The 19,906-nt window shown below is 40.4% G+C and overlaps 3 protein-coding genes across 3 annotated transcripts in view; 1 reads left to right on the top strand and 2 right to left on the bottom strand.

Annotated features, from left to right (window-relative positions):
• The window catches only part of ITPR3 (inositol 1,4,5-trisphosphate receptor type 3), a 129,722-nt gene extending 126,605 nt beyond the window's left edge, over positions 1 to 3,117 (top strand). The window contains exons 57-58 of the mRNA XM_020795844.3: positions 64 to 225; positions 1,352 to 3,117. Coding sequence (XP_020651503.3) covers positions 64 to 225; positions 1,352 to 1,420 — 231 coding nt within the window. The 3' untranslated portion in view covers positions 1,421 to 3,117. The remainder of the gene's footprint in view (positions 1 to 63; positions 226 to 1,351) is intronic.
• Positions 1,802 to 11,909, bottom strand: UQCC2 (ubiquinol-cytochrome c reductase complex assembly factor 2). The gene is made up of 5 exons (XM_020795877.3): positions 11,714 to 11,909; positions 6,641 to 6,715; positions 5,871 to 5,940; positions 4,748 to 4,823; positions 1,802 to 2,432 (listed from the first exon to the last, which is right to left on the bottom strand). The coding sequence occupies exons 1-5, from the start codon at positions 11,849 to 11,851 to the stop codon at positions 2,429 to 2,431; spliced, it is 363 nt and encodes a 120-aa protein (XP_020651536.2). The 5' UTR covers positions 11,852 to 11,909; the 3' UTR covers positions 1,802 to 2,428.
• A 2,047-nt stretch (positions 11,910 to 13,956) lies between these two features.
• Positions 13,957 to 19,906, bottom strand: part of IP6K3 (inositol hexakisphosphate kinase 3) — a 35,737-nt gene continuing 29,787 nt past the window's right edge. Inside the window, exons 4-6 of the mRNA XM_020797959.3 lie at positions 18,796 to 18,974; positions 17,176 to 17,351; positions 13,957 to 15,990 (exon numbers count right to left, since the gene is read on the bottom strand). Coding sequence (XP_020653618.3) covers positions 15,535 to 15,990; positions 17,176 to 17,351; positions 18,796 to 18,974 — 811 coding nt within the window. The 3' untranslated portion in view covers positions 13,957 to 15,534. The remainder of the gene's footprint in view (positions 15,991 to 17,175; positions 17,352 to 18,795; positions 18,975 to 19,906) is intronic.

The following is a 19,906-nucleotide window of genomic DNA, read 5'->3' as shown; positions in this document are numbered from 1 at the left end:
AAAGCATTGCACAGATTAGCTATTCCTTGTCTTAAACTCTTGTTTCACACATGATTTTTACAGAACAAAAATTTGGACTGGTTCCCACGGATGCGTGCCATGTCTTTAGTCAGCAATGAAGGTGAAGGGGAACAGAATGAGATCCGGTGTCTACAAGATAAATTGAATTCCACCATGAAGTTGGTATCCCACCTCACATCACAGTTGAATGAACTGAAGGAGCAGGTAACAGAAACATCAAGGTTACCTGGGTCTGCATTGTGGATAATTGACCAAGAGGAGCCAGATTTTCAGATGTCACAAAAGCCCTACTCAGGTGTTCTGTGGTGTACATGGGAAGCAACGCATACTCCTGCTTTACCTTCTCCACTTGTAGCCTTCCCGTGTTGACGATGGAGGTCTGCATGGGAGCTCTATTCATGTTGAGCTGAACACACAAACGTTCACATGAACAAAATATCTTACCTTTTCATGGTTCCTGATCACATGGAGGTCTTTAAACATGCTCGGCTGATTTTTTTAGGTTGCCTTTTCAAGCACTCTTCATCAACATGGGTAAAGCAGGAATGGAGGAGATATGGGTGGAAGACACATCCCTGGCTCCATGCTTACACTACACCTGAACAGGCTAAAATCAATCCCTATTTCCTAGCTGCTCTAGTAAATTATTACTGACATGTGAAAGCACATGCTTTTAGATAAACACAGAACAGTTGTCTGATTACTTTCAGCATCCTCCCTACAAATAGGATTTGAAGATTGCGATTTGCAGTGCAGGCAACTAGCCTCCATAAGGTTCAAAATGTTGCATCTGTCTTCTTGTGCCAAATGTCTGCTCCAGTTCATAACCTATTTACATCACACTAGTAATAAGTTATTTTACTTTTACTGGTGTAAGAAGTCATAACTCCATGTTATCGCAACACAGGACAGCATGGATCATATGACTTGTATTCAAAGAAAATCTAGGGCCTATTAAATCAGTTAGTAGTAATGATTTTCAAACTCATTTATGCAGTAAAAGCTAATCAGTTTTTGCAACAAGATAAATAGTAATTAATAGACATGTTATTCCAAATCTGCCATTGCTGATGTCCCTTTACAACATGAAGCTTCAGTGGAGTGTGGGTACTTAATGGATTGGCTCATCTGAAAAGTGCTGATGAATTATGAATTGATACATACCTTTTAAAGTCTCAGAAATTTGTATAGCGTACAGATATTTTGAAGCAGTCTGTTGTACCATGTCATGCAGAACCCATTGATGGTAGGTTTGATAAAGAAAGGAGTATGTGTTTAGGTAGAACAGATTAAAACCATGTTCAATTTTTTCTTCTTTTTAACATTTCAGATGACAGAGCAAAGAAAGCGAAGGCAGCGGATGGGCTTTGTGGATGTCCAGAACACTCTAAACCACTGAGATAGCAAAATCCAATTTACCCAAGTTAAAACTGGAATAAACATAAGCACTTCCTGTGGGAGGTATTTGGTACTATGCTGACAGCATCAATCTCATTGCCAAGGAAAGCTGACCCCATGCTATGATTCCTACTGTGGGAGCCTCAGCACCACCTTCTGTTCATCTCTTGTAGAACTGAATACAGACAAGTTTATTCAGCGAGACAGACCTGAAGCTAATGAGTAGCAAGATTTCTTGCTTCATGAAGATTCGTAGTTTACCATACATTTGAGAGTTTAGTTGCTCTATATAATTCTGTTCTTACAAATCTTTCCTCATGCACTACATTTTGATGGCTACCTAGCCATGTGACAATTATTGACAGTTATTAGCAACTAGTAGTTTGCTGCATCTTAATTTATTCCAGAAGAGTCAACTGAAGGACAACATACATGGATTTTTCTTTACAAGTATGTCATCTCAAGTCCTCCGACGACAGTGCCGTGATCTTGTGTCTAGAATTCTATCTCACATAAGAGGACGTAGCAAGAAAATATACTGTTAGATTAGTTTTTCAGATGAAGATGGAACATTATTTTGTCAGGATATGAAAGGGCCATTTGCCTTACAAGGAGACTTCGTGGTCATGAGTAGGTTACCTGTTCATGTTGCACTGTGAAAGGGTGATCTGTGTTTCTCCTGCCTCTTCCACATCGTTCAGTAGCAGGCAGTGCACTTAAGTTCATCCTGTTTCTAGGGAACAGGAGGCTTCAGAGTTAAAATATTTCAACCTGCTGCAGCCAGGTATCAGTCTAGCTTCACTATCACCAATAGTGATCAGAACTGACACTGAAGCATCACTGGATAGTTTATTGTAAATGCACTGGAGAGGCAAAAGAGGGACTATTACAGAGCTGCAGTTTTAGAAGTTCCTTTGGCAGGATTCCATGTGTGAACCCACCCTCTTACACTGCCCTCCTCGCTGTCTAGACAGTGATGGAGAATGTGTCTTGCTTCTATAGGCAACTGTTACCTGTAGGCAAAACAAAGGGTTAAAATGCAAGGTACAACTGACTATAACACCCAACAGGAGTGCTTCCAAATGGAGGTGTCTTACAGCTGTAACACAAATGGCATTGTGCAACAAGCCCAATTTCCTTATAATTTTTTTCTGAACTTCTTTTTTTCTTCCATTTTGTGTGGAGGAAAAAAATAAAAGAACCAATAAAAAGATCGGGAGGGTTATAGGTTGAAGGGGATGTTGTCTGGGTGCTTGAAATCAGGTAGGGCAAACATTTGCTAGAAGAACTGCTGCTCTAGAGCAGTGGTTCCCAACCTTAGGTAACCCAGGTATTCCTGGACTGCAGCTCCCAGAAATCCCAACCAGCACTGCTAGTGGTGAAGGCTGCTGGGAGTTGCAATCCAAGAACACCTTGGTTACCCAAGGTTGGGAAAAACTGCTCTAGAGTGATACTTTATACAATTTCTTGTGCCAGACAGAAGTCTGTTTTTAACCCTTCTGACTAAAGTAGAGTGTACATTAAGTATACAGGCTGCTTATGCAGATTGAAGGGGGGAAATCCATTAAACAAGGCTCTAGTTCTGCCATTTTACTTGCTCTGGCATGTTTTATAAACATTGTTTAAATTTTAATATGTGAACTTCCTGAAGTATAACACCAATAATCAAATATAATAAAATGGAATGGAGGTGAAGAAGTCTTCTCTGGGTATACAACAGAAGTGCAAGCTTGTCAGATAAAATGGAACTGAGGGTATTTCTAAAGACCTATTAGAGTAGTTTTAGGATTTCAGAGTTAGAAAGAGTCTTGGATTTTCTCTGGGTCCCTTGTTCAATGCAGGCTTTACAAGACACCTACAACTTCATTGCCAGGAGACCATGCCTCCGGTCTATCTAACCTCTTCTTAAATAACAAAAGGCAAAAACTGTGGAGATGGTATAGGACTTGGATGCCAGCACCAGTTATGGACTTACAAAGACATATAGTGAGATTTTAAGGTGTCAGAGTTTGAGGTAAAAAGCTTGAAATATGGAACTGGTAAGAATAGGGAGGCTAGGAGTAAGACTACTATATACCGTGTTTCTCCGATAAGACCTATCCCGAAAGTAAGCCCTCCCCTTAATTTGTAGGATTCCTCTAAAGTAAGCCCTCCCCCGAAAATAAGCCCTATTACCCTACTCGCGCCCTGGGTAAGCTTACCGAGGGCGCGAAAAAACATCCCTTCAGCAGAGCAGAATGCAGTAGGGAGAAAGCAGAGCTTCGCCCTTCATGGCAGTGCTTTCGTCTCAGGGCACGCCGAACGGGATCCCGGGAGCCAACAGCCGCGCGAGCTCCTCCTCCGCCTGGAACTCCCCTGCCCGGCGCGCGAGGGAGAGAGAGGCACGGGCGCCGCGTGGGCGCTCCTGCCCCCGGACCAGAGAGGAGGAGAACAAGGCGGAGGGGAGGAGGCGACCAAGGCAGCAAAGCGAGGAGCATCGCCTGCAAGCCGAGCGGGCACGCTCGCTCGCTGTGTTTTCCCCCTTCCCAGCAAAGCCCGCCTTTTTGGCTCCCCTTCCTCCTCGTTTCGCTTCCCCAGCGGTGAGGGCTTCGCAGAGAGCCAGAAAGCGAGAGGAGCCAAGCAGGAAAGCAGGAAGGAGAAGCCCAGTTCTTCTCAGCCGCTGCCTTTCCCCAGCCTCTGTCTCCTCCCTGGCCGAGCCCAAGTAGCCGCCGCCGCCGCCAATGCCGCTGCTGCTGGTGCGGCTGTCGCCAGCTTTTGGGGAAAAATGCTCTGGTTTCTCTTCAGATCGCATTTTTGGGGGAGGGCTTATTTTAATGACGGGTCATTAAAATAAGCCCTCCCCCGAAAATAAGCCCTCTGCCCTTTTCTTTCCCCCAAAAGATAATAAGACAGTGTCTTATTATCGGAGAAACACGGTATCATCACCACTCACACTTTGTGCACCCCTGTGCAGATAACTGATGTCTGTGGGGAAACTTTTCAGCTATTCTGAAAAGATTTTCTTGCAGCAAAAATACAGAACTCCTTCAGAATAGTGTTTTAAAAAGTGTTCTGCTGACCATTCAATTCTGCAATTATATCACTGTGTTCTACATATATAACTAGACTTCCTAATATCCTCCATAAACCAATGGAGCTGACTTAGCCCATTTCAGCATAACCAAGTCTTTTTATCAGTACTCAGGCACTGCCCAAGATAAAGTAGTTCTGATGTCAAACTAAATTGATCTTTTGATGGTGTAATATCAATGCATATAAGCCAATTTTAAAATAATGTACTAGCAAAAATCCAATGATTTAGGAATATGGGGTAATGATGAGAAATTACTTGGAATCTTCAGAAAACTTGGCAGAGAACTTTTCACGTAACCTTGTCCATTTCCACTTCTTTTCATCTATATTCTCTGCAGATGGGGCAGGGAGTAATAAAGAAAAAAGGTTTCATTATTCATATGTAAAAAACTCTGTTTTCCTACCATTAACGCATGTATGTTTGCTGTGCTAATTATGGATAAGCAGCAACAGCCAGTCTTAGGATGCATATGCTTGTGCAATTCACATGATTGAAAACTCACATTTAATAACACCACAGCCATTCAATTTTAAGGCTCACCTTAAAAACCGTAAGGTACGAGAAGGCAGTCATTGATTTTCATCTAAATGAATTTTCTGTTTCACTACCCAGAGCAAACTTGTTTTCTTTATCAGAACATAATTTGGAGCCAGCAAAAACTAGCATTTTCATGATGCAGCCAGAATAAAAGCTGCTACTTAGTTATACACCACTTTAAATGTGTTTATAATTTCTTCCCTCATAAAGACACTCTGTATAGACATACAAAAACAAAAAAGAGTAAAACAGAAGACTCATACTGTCACAACAGATTTTGAAGCCTTACACAGTAACTTAAGATATCACTTCCTACAGAAGATGCATGTACAGCTAGATTTATTCCTTGGCCCAGCCATAACAAGGAAGGCAGAAAACAACAAAAATCAGTACAACTGCAGTTGCATTTCCTGTTCTACATGGATATCAGTCTTTCCTTGACCCTCATTAACTGTAGATATATGGCCTTCCTTCTTAGTATTAAGTCTGTACTGGTAGTATGTCACCATCCACTATTCCTTTTAATACTGAATTCAGAGCTCCTTTCACTGACAGGGATGAAATCAAAATAGAAAAACTGAGAGGGGGAAAGTGCAAAGTCCCTGAAATCAATGCATTACACAGCTACTAACAAGATCAGTCCATTTGGTCTCTTATAGTCATATTTTACTTAACCACCTCCTCACAAGGTGATGACTGAAAGATCAGGGAGATCTTCTGTGCATAAAGCTCTGCACACAGGAGGTGAAGACATAAAGAGTAGATGGATCACTCCCATAATGTATTGCACATGGGATTTTCAGTCCTTCCCAAAAGCAGAATAGCAAACTGATTTAAATACCTGTTGCAATGGCCATCTTGCATTCTTCCACTGTTACCCCTGTAAAGTTCGTATCTTTCAAGCGTGGATACTATAGGAAAACAAAGAAAAAATCCAGAAAATATTACATATATAAACTGATTTTTAATTTCTGCTGAGAATGATGCTCCTTTCTTCATATGATAGTGTATTGTGTATGTTGCTTGCCAACAGCTGAAATCCAGTAATGTAAAGTTATGCTGTGTAAGACTGATATTTTATACTATGCATGTCATGCATAGTAGACATCATCAGCCATGGTCATTTTCCAGGAGTAAAAAGTTTCTGATTTTGTCCCACAAAAGGTTCCAAGGCTCCCTTGGGATCTCTTTCATCTTGAGGAAGCCATTGGCTATGCGACAGGGGAGCATTTAATTTCTAAAAAATGCCAATGGCTGTTAAATCATCCCAGCAACACTCAGTTTTGGAAGTTAGACTCTGCCCTGTCCCCAACAGCTTCCCTAGATTAAGGGAATCCTGAGGGAACCTGCCCCCCTGAAACTTTTAATTCCTGCAAAACAGCTATGGTGCCATCAGCCTTACATAGCACAACTTTATGCTACTGAATTTCAGCCACCACCAGTTCAGTGTAGATATAGCAAAGAACCATTTCTAACACAATAATGCATAGTAAAAATTATCAGATGAACTGATTTGTCTTTTCCACAGCTAAAGTTACAGACTAGAACCAAGTGTAACAATTTCCAGCAATAGATTTCCAACAACAGGCATGCCACTGTGAGAGAACTCACCTTGTTTTTATAATAGTTGGTATGGATTCTGGTTAAGCTCTCAAACATTTCATCACATGTTGCCGGATCGGAAATCTGCAAGAATACAAAGACAAAACTTCTTCTTCGACTATCCACGAGAATGCTGACACTGTATACAGACTTATTCTCTCTCAGAAACTTTTAAAAGCAAAGATTGGGAACTTCGAGCCCATGGACCAAATTCAATATACCAATCCTCCCTATCCAAAAGAGGTTATCCAGATGAAACCTTCATAAAATCTATGTAGCCCAAGAATATAATGTACCAAACAGAGCAGTATTCACAAATTGCTCTAAAATACTCAAGCAATTCACTGATTTACAAGCTAGGCCCACTCTTATCACTGAACACAACTCTGTGTAAGCAGAGGAAAGTTGAACCCATACTAAGTAGAGAAGGCTGAACCCAAAGATTTGTGATATCTGACTTCATTCTGCCCAGCATGCTATTGCATAGCTCTGTCTGGACAATGTGGCATGATGACACTGTAAGGTAAAGGTAGTCCAGTTGTGTCCGACTCTAGGGCGTGGTGCTCATCCCAGTCTCCAAGCTGTGGAGCCAGCGTTTGTCCGTAGACAGTTTCTGTGGTCATGTGGCCAGTACGACTAAACGCGGAATGCCGTTACCTTCCCACTGTGCTGGTACCTATTTATCTACTCACATTTACGTGCTTTCGAACTGCTAGGTTTGGAGGAGCTGGGACAAGCAATGGGAGCTCACTCTGTTGCGTGGATTTGAGCTTACGACAGCTGGTCTTCTGACCTTGCAGCACAGAGGCTTCTGCAGTTTAATCCGCAGTGCCACCACGTCCCCTGTATGATACTTTAGACTGCCGCTAATTAAGTTTGTTTTCAAATTCATGGTGTGTGCAGCTTGTGCCCAAAGAGACAAACTTAGGTCAAAAAAAGGGCAGGAAAGTGTTTTTTTTCCCATTCGCAAGTCAAGACACGGTTTGTAACTCAAAGCAATATTTTGCATCCGGAGCAAACGTTTGTATGTCAGGGCGTTCGCAAGTCAAGGCACCACAGTACTCCCAACAGAGCAGAAACTGCAAATCCAAATGTTAATGCAGCTACTACAGCAAACTTACTGAATCAATGGAACTTGCATTAGTGTTGATTTACCAAGTTCAGATGGATTCAGCAGGTTTACCCAACTGGAACTAAATCGGATTTAGGCCTTTAACTATTTTGCGTTCCTAGTAGCTTCCTAGTTATGAGGCTCTATGCTTCTGAAATTGTTCAGATGTTTTGCCTAGGGCCACCTTTGTAACATTTTCCCCCCACACCCTTTTCCTTAAACTTTTGGCTATTTTCACAGTAAGTGCCAAAAATAAAAACAAAACGGGAGTGGAATAGGAAGTAAACATTTCTTTTGTAAAAAACACACTACACAAATCCTTCTGCAAATACTCAAGTCTCCTAACTAGATCCACTTCTACTCTGAAAAAAAAGCATGGGAATAGTGGTGAAAGAAGGTCAACTTTTAGAATGCTGTCTGCACCTACACTTAAGACTGGAATTGATCCCTTCAAGGCGACAACTGTTTTTGCATTCTGACAAATTTCTGTTTGTTTCTTTGTTAAAACAACCGAACAAACTTTAGAGATATAAAACATGCACATCTCTCTAGGCACCTCACAGGCACGGTATCTTTATAAGGGGCTATTATTCCTGAAAATTTCACCCAGTTCTGACAAAGTGGGGGGGAGTTTAAACCATCCAATTTCCACTGGCAGTCAATGAAAGGCTTGAAGATTTGGATTTCTCAACTGAGATTTAGATTTGGTGTTAAGCTCAATTAAATGGTGTCTGAATTGGTCTGAGCCGAACAGAGTTGTTTTCTGATTCCAAATAAATACTGTGGCTGCCGCAAATCCCAGATGATATCCAAACAGCAAGTCAGAATATTATGATTCTTCTACATCATCAGGTATTAGCTAATCCACAAATCAGGAAAATAGGACAGAAAACCTGCATAATACCAAATTTTACATATTTTTGTATTCATATTGAAACCCTTGAACAGTGCTGCAGTTATCAAGAGGAAAAGAGAAGCAGCATTTTAGAAAGAAAGAAAGCACCATCTAATTATACATGAATGCAATTCCCTTTTTTGGTCAGAAAAAGATGTCTGGAGGAGGCCTGGACCTGAATTTTGTCCTTCCCTGGTTTAAAGGCTAAGGATATCAAGAAGCTACAAATTGAATACAAGTGTCCACTGTTTACGTCCTCTGTTTCTAACAGACAACATCTCCCTGACCCATACCAAGGCTCACTTTTACAGTCTCACAATTTGTGCAGAGATGGAACTTTCATGCACTAGTCCAGACAAAAATACAGTGGGGTCTTGACTTAAGAACGGCTTGAGTTAAGAACATTTTGACTTAAGAACCGCTCTCATAGGAAAATATTGACTTAAGTACTTAGATTTGAGTTAAGAACTGAAAAAAACCACGTGGGAGGCAGGGAAAGTGCAAAATTTGAACTTTCAGTTAACTGTTGGCCAGTGAAAAGGGTGCCTGTCTGCTTCCTCACTCCTCCCAGCGTTTAGAGAGTGGATTGGGAGTCTTCAGACTGCCTGGTACTGCCTGGACTGTATTTTCCCTGCCTTCCCTGAACCTTTCTTGACCTAAGAAAAAAAGAAACAAAATATCCCCCTCTAGTGGTCGAAGGCGGAATAGCAGCTTCCCATTAGTTTCTATGGACGGAAAAGAGCAGATACGGATCAAATGGTTTTCAATGCATTCCTATGGGAAATGCAGATTTGACTTGAGAACATTTTGACTTGAGAACCGCCTTCCAATACGGATTAAGTTCTCAAGTCAAGACCCCACTGTAAAAACAAAAATTAAAAATGTAAATGTTGTGGCATCTTAAAAGACTGTTATATTTCAATGTGAGTTTTCAGGGATACATCCGCGTCTTCAGACATGATTTGTCAACAAAACATCATACTGAAATATAACAGTCTTTAAGGTTCAACAACAATTTAATTATTTGTTTCTGTCTTCATATGCTTTGTCCACACAGTTGTTAAAGATAAACTTTCATCTCCCTTGGCCAAACAGCTCATCCAATGGTAATACGCTGGAGTTTTGCAAATTCAATTTTTTAAAATGATGTTCTTCACCAAATTCTAAGAGAGCCTATAAACATCACATAAAAGTCTTGCTGCACAGTTTAAGTTAAATTATCATATTGCCCAGAATTCTATCATTTATCTATGTGTGCTAGTTAAGAATTCAGAGCTTGTACTCCTTGTTGTAAATCAGTCATGTTACCTAGTGTGTAACCGGGGATAGCAGCACAGCTTAACTAGAAGCAATTTGCCATTCAAATTTATGGCTAAGAAGCTATGTTATTTATACCAGCATATGTATAGTAACAGTATTGTGGCTGATACTATTTCAGGTTTTTTTTTTTAAAAAACAATCCTTCAATTATTTAGTTCTACATAAAGAAGTTTATTACCACATAATATTGTTTGGCATCATAGACTGCAATTTTGATTTCATTGGAATGGCTGGTGACAGGAATAAGATGCCACAGACATCTCCCTTTGCAACCAGAAGCCTTCCTGGTGAAGCAGTGAAAAACTCTAATTGTCCCACTATGTTCCACAGGCAGCAGAGATCATGATATGGTGCCTGAGGGATGGGTGTCAGGGGAGGTCATGGATCTGCATGACCCTACAGCCTCTTGTTCCACAATAAACCACAAGACAAGCCTCACAGATTACACAAATGCTGGTTGGCATGGCTAAAGGAAGAAATGTTGCCAGTTCTGGACATCATACTTTAAGAAGGATGCTGGAGGCATTCAGGAGAAATTTAGACAACCACCTGGCAGATATCCTTTGATTTGTATTCCTGCACTGAGCAGAGGCTTGGACTCAATGGTCTTATAGGCCTCTTCCAATGTCATTATTCTATGAAATTACACATGTGACTTTGAAAGCCAGCGGAATTAAGAACTCTGAATGTGTTAAATTCACAAGTGTGATTCTTTGTCCACCTGCCTCTGTGTAAATAGAACTGCTGTCCACTACATTTAAACTCCTTATATGTCTACAAGGAAGTTATTTGAAATTTATATGTACTAAGAAACAGAGGAAATGTCAGACCCCACACAATATTTAGGGAACACATTTACATACAGTATTTTTAAAGATTGTTTGCACATTCTGGTTACAATCCTGTGCACATTTGGCAAAAAGTTTTATTAAATAAAGTCTGGTGCTTCCAATAATATAAAGATATTTGGCAATTGTAGGGTATTTTTGATTGAAAAAGCACTTCAGGTATGTGCTATTTAATTATCAAAATAACCCTGCAAGGTAGGTCAGCAAAGTTGTATCAAAGTAGTCTTAGTGATTAGGGACTGAGGCTATTAGGGCATGCACAAACACCTGGGTTGCACATAAACCCTGCTCAAGAATTAGTTGCTTTTTATTAAAAACACACGCTGCAGTGTAACTGCTTTTGTTACTACTACATTACAATATGTAGGGGCCAGGCGACAGGAAGGCCCCGAAGGCTTTCATATATGCAGAAAAGAGAATTTCAGCAGCATACTAATGTGTATGCCAGCCCAGGTCACCGTGTTTCCCCGAAAATAAGACAGGGTCTTATATTAATTCTTGCTTCAAAAAATGCATTGGGGCCTATTTTCAGAGGATGTTTTTTTTTTTCACGTACAACCATCTACATTTATTCAAAGACAGCCATGTCATCATCTTCTGGTTGTTGCACAATGGTGGAGGGCGGGGTTTCACTTAACTGGGGCTTATTTTGGGGGGGTAAGGCTTATATTACGAACATTCTGAAAAATCATACTAGGGTTCAGGTGAGGTCATATTTTCAGGGTATGTGCCCTCAACTCGGAACCGGCTTACAGCGACCCTAGCACTGTCTCTTTTTCCGCTAGACCCAGCGAACAGTGGATACACACGTTACGTAAAGAGGATTTTTAGACGGTCAACGAGGCAACCTCACCCGCACCCCGAAAATGAGGAGGGAGGGAGGGAAATAAAAAAAGCCCCTCGCCCACCTGGGTGTTTTCTCCCTCGCGGAAGGCCAGCACCACCCGCTGCCGCAAAAAGGCGCCCAAATCACGCCCGCGCTTCGTCTCCTCAATGGGCCACTCTTCACAGAGCTTCAAGAACCGCCGGTACCGCGTCACCGCCATCTTGGCAGACAAAGGACCAACCTCATTGGCGGGCGGCTCACGTGGGGTTCTGACTCTGTGGCGTCCGTCATGGAGCGTGTATTTCCGGGGCGGGATGATTGAAATCCTCGTCAATTACAGTTTCTCTCTGCTCTCACCTGTGTACAGTACTGTATATCGCTGTGTCCAGAACGGGCTGCGCCTGCGCAAAGCGTACAGGAATTCCCCCCCCCCTCGACAGAGGAGTGAAGAAGCCTTTGGGGGAGGTGTGTGTGTGTGTTTTTTAGTTTACACATCTAGTTGTGTAGCAGCCCGGTGTGGTTTGGTACAAACAGCTAAGCTCAAGACTCTTCGTGCCTGTTTAAAAGGGTGGGCAATGGAACCTGGGTTACCTTTACTATAACAGTAACTGTCTTTACCAGAAAACTATATTGTAGTGTTGCCACGAGCTTAACTGTAGCTTTTCTTCAATGTAGTATTATGAAATGTTTTTAAAATGTATTTTATTTCTGCCTTGTCTCCAGTTACAAGAATGTCATTAGTAGATTTTGAAAAATGACAGGTTTGCTTTTGTTTTACCGCTCCACCCAAAGTAATTTTCCATGCTGTGTTCAGCCACAATGAACGCTAGTCTGGATAACACTGGACTACACTGCAGGAAAAATAATCTTTTGCATGTTGTTCAAAAAATCATAAGACTCAAACTAGAAATATGAGGAAGTTGTGAGACGATTTTGAGCGGCTTGGAAAGTTTTTAAATGCATTAACAAAAGCTGTATTTTTTCACATAAAACCAGATGTGGTTCTTAATTCCAATTGTTGTCTCTTCTATATTTGAGGTGCATATGTGTGTATGAGAAGGGATGTCACACTGCTGTCTAATGCAGTTATGCTAAAGTCATCCCCCCCTTCAGTTGTTTCCTATGAGCATTTGTCGTAGTAGTCTTGCTGGCAAGAAAGAAGTCATGATAACTAACGGGAAAGTCACTTTGATGAGTTGGACTCTAGTCCTTGAAAGCTTATGTCTTATATCATAACTGACCTGGCTGCTCTTCCAATTATTTTTCAGATAATGGAATTATAATTTCAATTTTATTTTTTAATCATGACTTGGTGTTTTCCCAAAGATGGTATGCATTAATTTTCCTAGGGAGGCTCTTCTGGTGCACAGGTATTTCCTGGGAAGTTTTTCTTGAGGAGGGTAATCACCTTCTGTGCAGCTCTTTAAAAAAAATCTGCCAGGATTTGTTAGTGGTTGTTCACTTCTGTGGTTCAAAACTCATTACGAGTTTCTCTGAAGTCTTTTGGTTAATTGCTAAGTAGGGATTTGAACAGCTGTATTAACTAAAACCTGAGAAGGAACAAATACAGACTTGAAAAGCTCATTGTGTTTCTTGCTGCTATGCCATCTCCCCAACATTACTGAGAACTGCAATACAACTATAAAGCCTGTTTATGTTTTCACAGAGCTTCATCCTCTAGCTGCCAGACAACAGAGTGGGGAGGGCTGATGACTGAGCCTCCGATTACTGCTTGAACTACATATGCATTACATTTTTTAAAAAGTAAAAAAGGTGACTTTTTAAAAAGTTAAACATGAAATAATATAGATAAAGATTAATTCCATTGTGCCCAGAGACCTTGCCAGGTAAATGAGGATTGCTTTGCACAGTTGTGTGATAGCAATATTTTGGACTTCTAGAAATTTCCTCCAGCTGGTAGTAATCCAAGCAGAACATGTTGTTATGTGCCATAAGGTCACCTCTGACTTATGGCAACCCCATGAATGAGCAATCTCCAAAATGTCCTCCAAATGTCAACAACCCCGGCCAACTCAAGCCTGTGACTTCTTTTAGGGAGTCAATCCATCTCATATTTGGTCTTTATCTTTTCCTGCTGCCTTCCACCTTTCCCAGCATTATTCCTTGACCTGATTATTTAATCTTCCTGTCACAGTTTGTGGTTGGTTACTCACAGGCTGCAGGCAGTAAAGAGCTAGCAAAAGGATTTCCTTAGAGGCCTGATATTTAAACTACGGGAAACAATGATTTTTATGACAATTAAGTATATACCAACAGATCTATAAGACACAGTGTAAAGGAAACACAGACACAAGCAGTATGTTCAAAGGCCTCTACAATTTATTTACAATATAACATTCCTATTTTGTTGCTGAGGTTCATACTGCTATTATATATTTACAAGCGCTCTAACAAGTTTCCCATCTGACACAGGGAGGAATTAATTATTTGGAGGTTCCTTATTTACAACTCTCCATGAATTGTGTAAACATTTTGTCAAGTTTTTGCAATTTGTTTCCACTCACATACAAACATACACACAGAGAAATATAAAGCTTCTACATGAGTTTTAGGCCCTAACACTGATATACAGTAGTGCCTCGCAAGACGATGTTAATTTGTTCAGCAAAAAACGCTGTCTTGCGAAAACATCATCTTGCGAAATGCGGTTTCCCATTGGAATGCATTGAAATCTATTTAATGCGTTCCAATGGGGGGGAAATTGTCATCTTGCGAAAATCGCCCGTAGGAAAACCATTTTGCGAAGCACGGACCCAGCTGCCAAAATCACTGTCTTGCGAAAAACCGTCCCTAAAAAAAACTGTTTTGTGAATCATGGACTCAGCTGTCAAAATCGTCGTCTTGCGAAAAACCGTCCCCCCCCCCAAAAAAAGTCTTGCAAAGCACGGACTGAAACATCGTCTAGCGGAAATTGCCCATAGGGAAAACCGTTTTGTGAAGCGCTATAGCAATCGCAAAAACCCATTGTCTTGCAAATTAACCGTTTTATGAGGTAATCATCTAGCAAGGCACCACTGTATGTGCACTTATACCTTCAACTTCCCAGACAAAACAGACGGGATTTGTTTATTGTTTTGGACAATGGTTCCCACAATCCCACTTGTAGTTTGGCCAGATATTTCCCATCTCTGGGAAGTGCATGTCTCTGTAGTGTAAAATGCTGTGGAGCCAATGCCCTCATTACAGCCATTTCACAGATTGTGTACCCTCTGTGTAACAAGTTATTTTCCAGGTCTTCCATCAAAAACCTGCTTCACACCAGGAGGAGCCATGGAACGTTCCTGCAGCTGATATTTGGGTTCTACTGTGTTCACTTCTTTTGGCTCTTATGTATATTCCTTGGAGGATCTATTACTGCAAACACTGTTATAGAAAAAAGAATTGAGGAATTAATGTGTGTTTTTGAAAGTGCCAGTGTCTGTCAGCTGAGCACATGCAGGGCAATTGTCATCTGATTGTGTAACTGAAATTACCCGTCAAACCCAGTGAGAGAAAATGAAAAGCTGCAGGTTTTTAAGAACTCACCAGTGTATCTACATAGTCCTTTTACATGATCCTAGTATTTGCTTTGCCTTTGTTGGTTAACAAACCTTTAACTCCAAAAATTCCTTTCAAGTAATATTTTCTCCTAGCTCACAAATGATACAAGTAGGCAACATTCAAATAAGTGATCTGATGGATCATTGTTTGATAGAGTTTGGCCAGTCTACAGTGGCCATATAGTATAATCTGAGCTCTTCTTAGCAAGCTGCCCACATTATCATTTTCAAACAGTGCAGATGATGATGATGTTGTTAGGCAGGCCTTCTACTGATGGCCCAGCATATGCATTCTGCCATTTAACAACCATATAGTCTCCTGTCACTTTAGCAGTTCTCGTTCTCACACTGGTATGCTCTGGACAATTTTTATTAAGTTTTCTAGACCAAAAATATAGCCATGATCTGGTCCATCATAAATAGTCTGATTATTCTTTGAGCCTTTGTAGGTTGTATGAGCAAAGTCTATCATGCGGACATCGACTTTAGGTTGGCTGTTTCCTTGAAGGACGGAGCAGCTAGTATTTTGACAATAGCTTTGACTGTCCAAAGGCATCGCTTTGTCTAGTCCTTCATAGTTTATGAGAAGTGAGCTGGAGTAGAAGCGGTAAGTGCTCTGTTTCTTGATGACAGATAGCAGCATTTTCAACTGAGATACAATGGGTTCCACAAGTTCTGTTCTCAAACGTATGCCATTGTGAAGGAACTGGTAGATGGCTTGCCTGAAGCCATCGGGTGAAAGTTTCCGCCCATAGTACTTATCTTTGCAGAGGTATTGGTTAGTATCTGCCTGGTAAACCTGAAACAGAATGAAAAGAGCAAGACTCCTCATTAACCTCAGGTCCTGCAAACTGTAGTTAACTTATGTAAGTTCTTCTGAAGCCCCAATAATACAACAACTGAACGTGTCATGAAATTAATCCATTAAATTTCTATTCAGCCCTGCTAGGAAAAACAGAGCAGAATTATAATGTTTTGGGTAGACCTATAGGGAATGAAGTGCAGAAAAAGTACAAGTAAGTTGGGATAGAGGAAAATATAACCAGTGTACAATACTCAAATATTTACTAAGCTTTTATGGTAACTGTCTAAAAGGCTCTCAGTAGTATGTGCATCTTATTCTTATAAGATCCCTATGAGATAAGTGAGGCTTATATACTAATGCCAAAGTTAGCAACTAACCTTCATGGCTGAGTGAGGGGTTTCATATGCTCAGTGAGTTTCCATGTCTAATCCCAAGTCTTCCTGAGTCCTAGTCCATAATTCTATACACTACACCCCATTGGGTGGACTGAGTGACAGACTAGGACTGGGAATGAACAAATAGAGCTTTAAAAATGGTAATTCTTAAGCATTCATAGATTGATGGTGGGTTTCAGAGACACTGAAGCATAGATACACAGTCCAGTACATTCAAAATATGAAAAGATCTTCTTTAGGTCCAGGGGAAAAAAATTGTTTTTCTCCTGCCTCCCTCTACATTAAACAACTGCTATGCAGAACCATAACTAGGGCAGGGTAATTTGGATTTTAATAAAGGACTCTGAAGTGAGGATGTGCAAATATTTGCTGCTGGAACGGTGCAAGCTCTCCATTCCACTTCCATATACTGCCTCAAGCAACTCTCCCCATGAGAAAGAAACAGCAAATTGCATGTCCAAGGTTAACCAATAAGGCTGTTTCTAAATGCAAGAAATTCTTGTTACAGTTCTGGTGTTATGAATCAACAAACATTCCAAGTTCTTTCTTTCCCCATCTCCCTCCATCTCTCCTTTTAAATATAGGCCTGGTCTAAAGCAGAGCAGTTTGGTTGTAAAATCAATAATATGTTTTTTTCCTCTCTTTTACTAACACTAGATTCTCAGTTGATGTGTATTATAGTTTCATTCCAAGCCATATTTCTTTGCACCATTGAAAATGCACTCCCTGTTGATAGTGCTATGTGACTTTTTTTGAAATAGGGAGCACTAGAATGAGTTTTTACCTGCATGCCACAAATACGAACACCAAGAGATGCTGATGTACTCTGTTCACATTTCTTTATCTGGCGTGCTTTCTTCTCTTCTGATGCATCATCACCATGCTGTCTGGTTCCCATCTTTAAGTCTAGAATGCATGGGCATTTGTACTTGGAGACCACATTCTCAAGCAATAGAAATTCTGGACAAACGCATTAAGGAAATCAATTTTTCTCCAGCTAAGTTATAACTGTAATAAAACTTTACAATCCACCTTTACTAGCTCCCATGACTGAGTCCTTGCTTCTGTCTCAACCTATTTGTTCTGATGGAAGGCCCACTTCCTCAGTGCTGTCCGTTCAATCCCCACTAAAGGCCAGCGGAGATTTTACAGCTTCAGAGGTCACCAGCCAATGCATAAAGGTTGACAGGTAGTTCTTATTACATGACTAGCTTTGAGGTGTGTTATTAGGGGGAGCTGGGGCAATCATGAGTCTATGGACAGATTTTTTCTGTATGCATATTTTTCTTTCTTTTCTTGACTGATAGCAAAACAGAGCAGAAAGAAAAAGCCACAGAAATGCTATATTTGATTTATGTTTCTTTTGGAAACATTTAAGTTGAAATGTAGAATTTTTCAACCAGAGTAGAACTTGGGTTACATATATACAAAACTCTGCTTTTATTATTTGGAAACTTCATCTTCTATATATCATAAATTGTAACAAAAACTCAAAATCTATGAGATACGAGTTTTGTTTTTCTGTGATCTCACAAAATAGTATACAGTAGTACCTTGGTTTATAAACACGTGGGTTAACATAATTTTCGGTTTACAAACGGAAATCCATTGAAAATAATGCCTCAGTTTACATTTTGTTTGTTTGTTTGTTTCAGTTTACAAAGCAAGTTTCCCCAGGATGCATTGTGCCTGGAGGTTTATAGTACCAGTTTACAAATTTTTTGCTTTACACAATGTCCCGCAGAACGCATTAATTTTGTAAACTGAGGTACTACTGTAGTATAATGTAGAACAGAAGTTCTATATTACAGTATAAATATATTGATAATATGCATAAATGTATAAAAACATGTACGAATCTTGTGTATGGACTAACATAGTTACCTCTTTAGAATTTTTTTTTTAAAAAATCAACCTGCCCTTGCAATTTTAAAATGAATGTTCTTGTATTTTAAGTTCAAAGACAGGACTATCGTAAGGTCTGACTGGATGGGCAAAATCTAGTAGAAAATAGAGTCAATCCTGTACATGTCTACTCAGAAGTAAGTGCCATTGAGCTTGACAAACCTTCCTTCCAAGAAAATGTATAAAGGGTTGCTGCTTTAATCACCTTGGAGTCAATACTGGTTCACAATGCACAAACTGCATTCTAACATGATATATGTGCCAGTATCGTGTCAGGTTAGACTGTTATTCATGCGTAATCCCAGCTGAATTGTGCTCTATAGTTTATTTTTTATCCAGTGCTACTAGAGGCTATAACATGTACAAATTATCCATGACAGATGTTTGTTGCACAATTCATCTATTATTAAAAGTTAACAGATTCCTAGGCATTCTGCTTTGCAAGCTTGGATTAGAAACCATCAGCCAACTGTAACAAGAACAGCTGAGAAAAGGATACGATGAGGTTTGTTCTCATTATACTTGGAAGATATGCGGTTGAGATGCTGTTTGTGGCAGTGCAGTCCCCATGGGTTATAACTGTTCTTTTCTGCTTGGTTCCCATTGGCATCTTCCATAAGTGTAGATACATCTCCATGGTACTGAAGGTCACTTTGCAGTATTGCTTTACCCTGGCAACTGAATACAACACAAAAAAGAAAGAAGGAAAATGGTCAGCAAATTACCTAGAAGCAAAAAACAAAACAAAAACAAAATAAAACAAAACCTATCACCTTCAGTTCAAACCAAGATGTAGTTCCCAGTGATTTCAACAGGATTTACAACACAATCCTGATCAAACGTCCACTCATAAAATCCTCATGTATTCAGTGGGACCTGCTCTCTGCTGTGCTTGGGATTGCATCCGGGCAGAACAATCCTATATACTGTATTTCTACTTCAAAAACAAAGCGCATTTTGGTCTTGAAAGTTTATCTGGTCCACATGTGCAAGCACCCACTGCGTGTGAAGTTATGGGGTTAGGGTTAGGGGCAACGTACCAGTAGTTCATTGTGCAAGTATTCCTTTTTGCTACAGCAAGGTGGCCTCTGAGTTGTGTGACAGCAAACAGGAAGCTGCATGGAGCTAACACTCTGTCCACATTGCATAGCAAAGCAAAGTGTGTCACTTATAGTATACTACCCCATAGCGCTCAAAACACTATATGGGCAGTTTAAAATTTAATTATGCAGGCTACATATTGCCCCACACCAAACTGGGTACTCAGTTTACTGACCTCAGAAGGGTGGCAGGCTGAGTAAACCTTGAGCCGGCTACCTGAGCCTGTTGGGATTGAACACAGGCTATGAACAGAGACTTGGCTGCAATATTGAAGTTTAACTACTACACCATGAGGCTGCAACAGGATAGTAGCCACATAATTTCATTGCAGTTATACCCAGATAAGCCAAAACATTCATTCCCTATGTTTGTTTATTTTTTCTTTGAATCCGTTGGTATGCTCCGAATGACTAACATAGGTGTTGGTGGTCAGCGATTTTCGCTCAGTCAGTTTTATGCAGTGATATGTAAGATGGATTTAAGTGAATAATGATGAACAAAGAAAGAGG

Source organism: Pogona vitticeps, chromosome 4 (assembly GCF_051106095.1).
Source record: "Pogona vitticeps strain Pit_001003342236 chromosome 4, PviZW2.1, whole genome shotgun sequence".
In the NCBI taxonomy this organism is placed as follows: domain Eukaryota; kingdom Metazoa; phylum Chordata; class Lepidosauria; order Squamata; family Agamidae; genus Pogona; species Pogona vitticeps.
Note: the sequence above shows the minus strand (reverse complement) of the source record. Positions and strands in the feature narration are given on the sequence as shown.

Excerpts from the sequence above, each read along its gene's own strand:
- UQCC2 (XM_020795877.3), bottom strand. The coding sequence starts at position 11,851 with ATGGCGGTGACGCGGTACCGGCGGTTCTTGAAGCTCTGTGAAGAGTGG. Across the intron at positions 6,716-11,713 it reads GCGAGGGAGAAAACACCCAG|ATTTCCGATCCGGCAACATG; the intron begins GTGGGCGAGGGG and ends GTATTCTTGCAG. Across the intron at positions 5,941-6,640 it reads CCAACTATTATAAAAACAAG|TATCCACGCTTGAAAGATAC; the intron begins GTGAGTTCTCTC and ends GTTTTCCTATAG.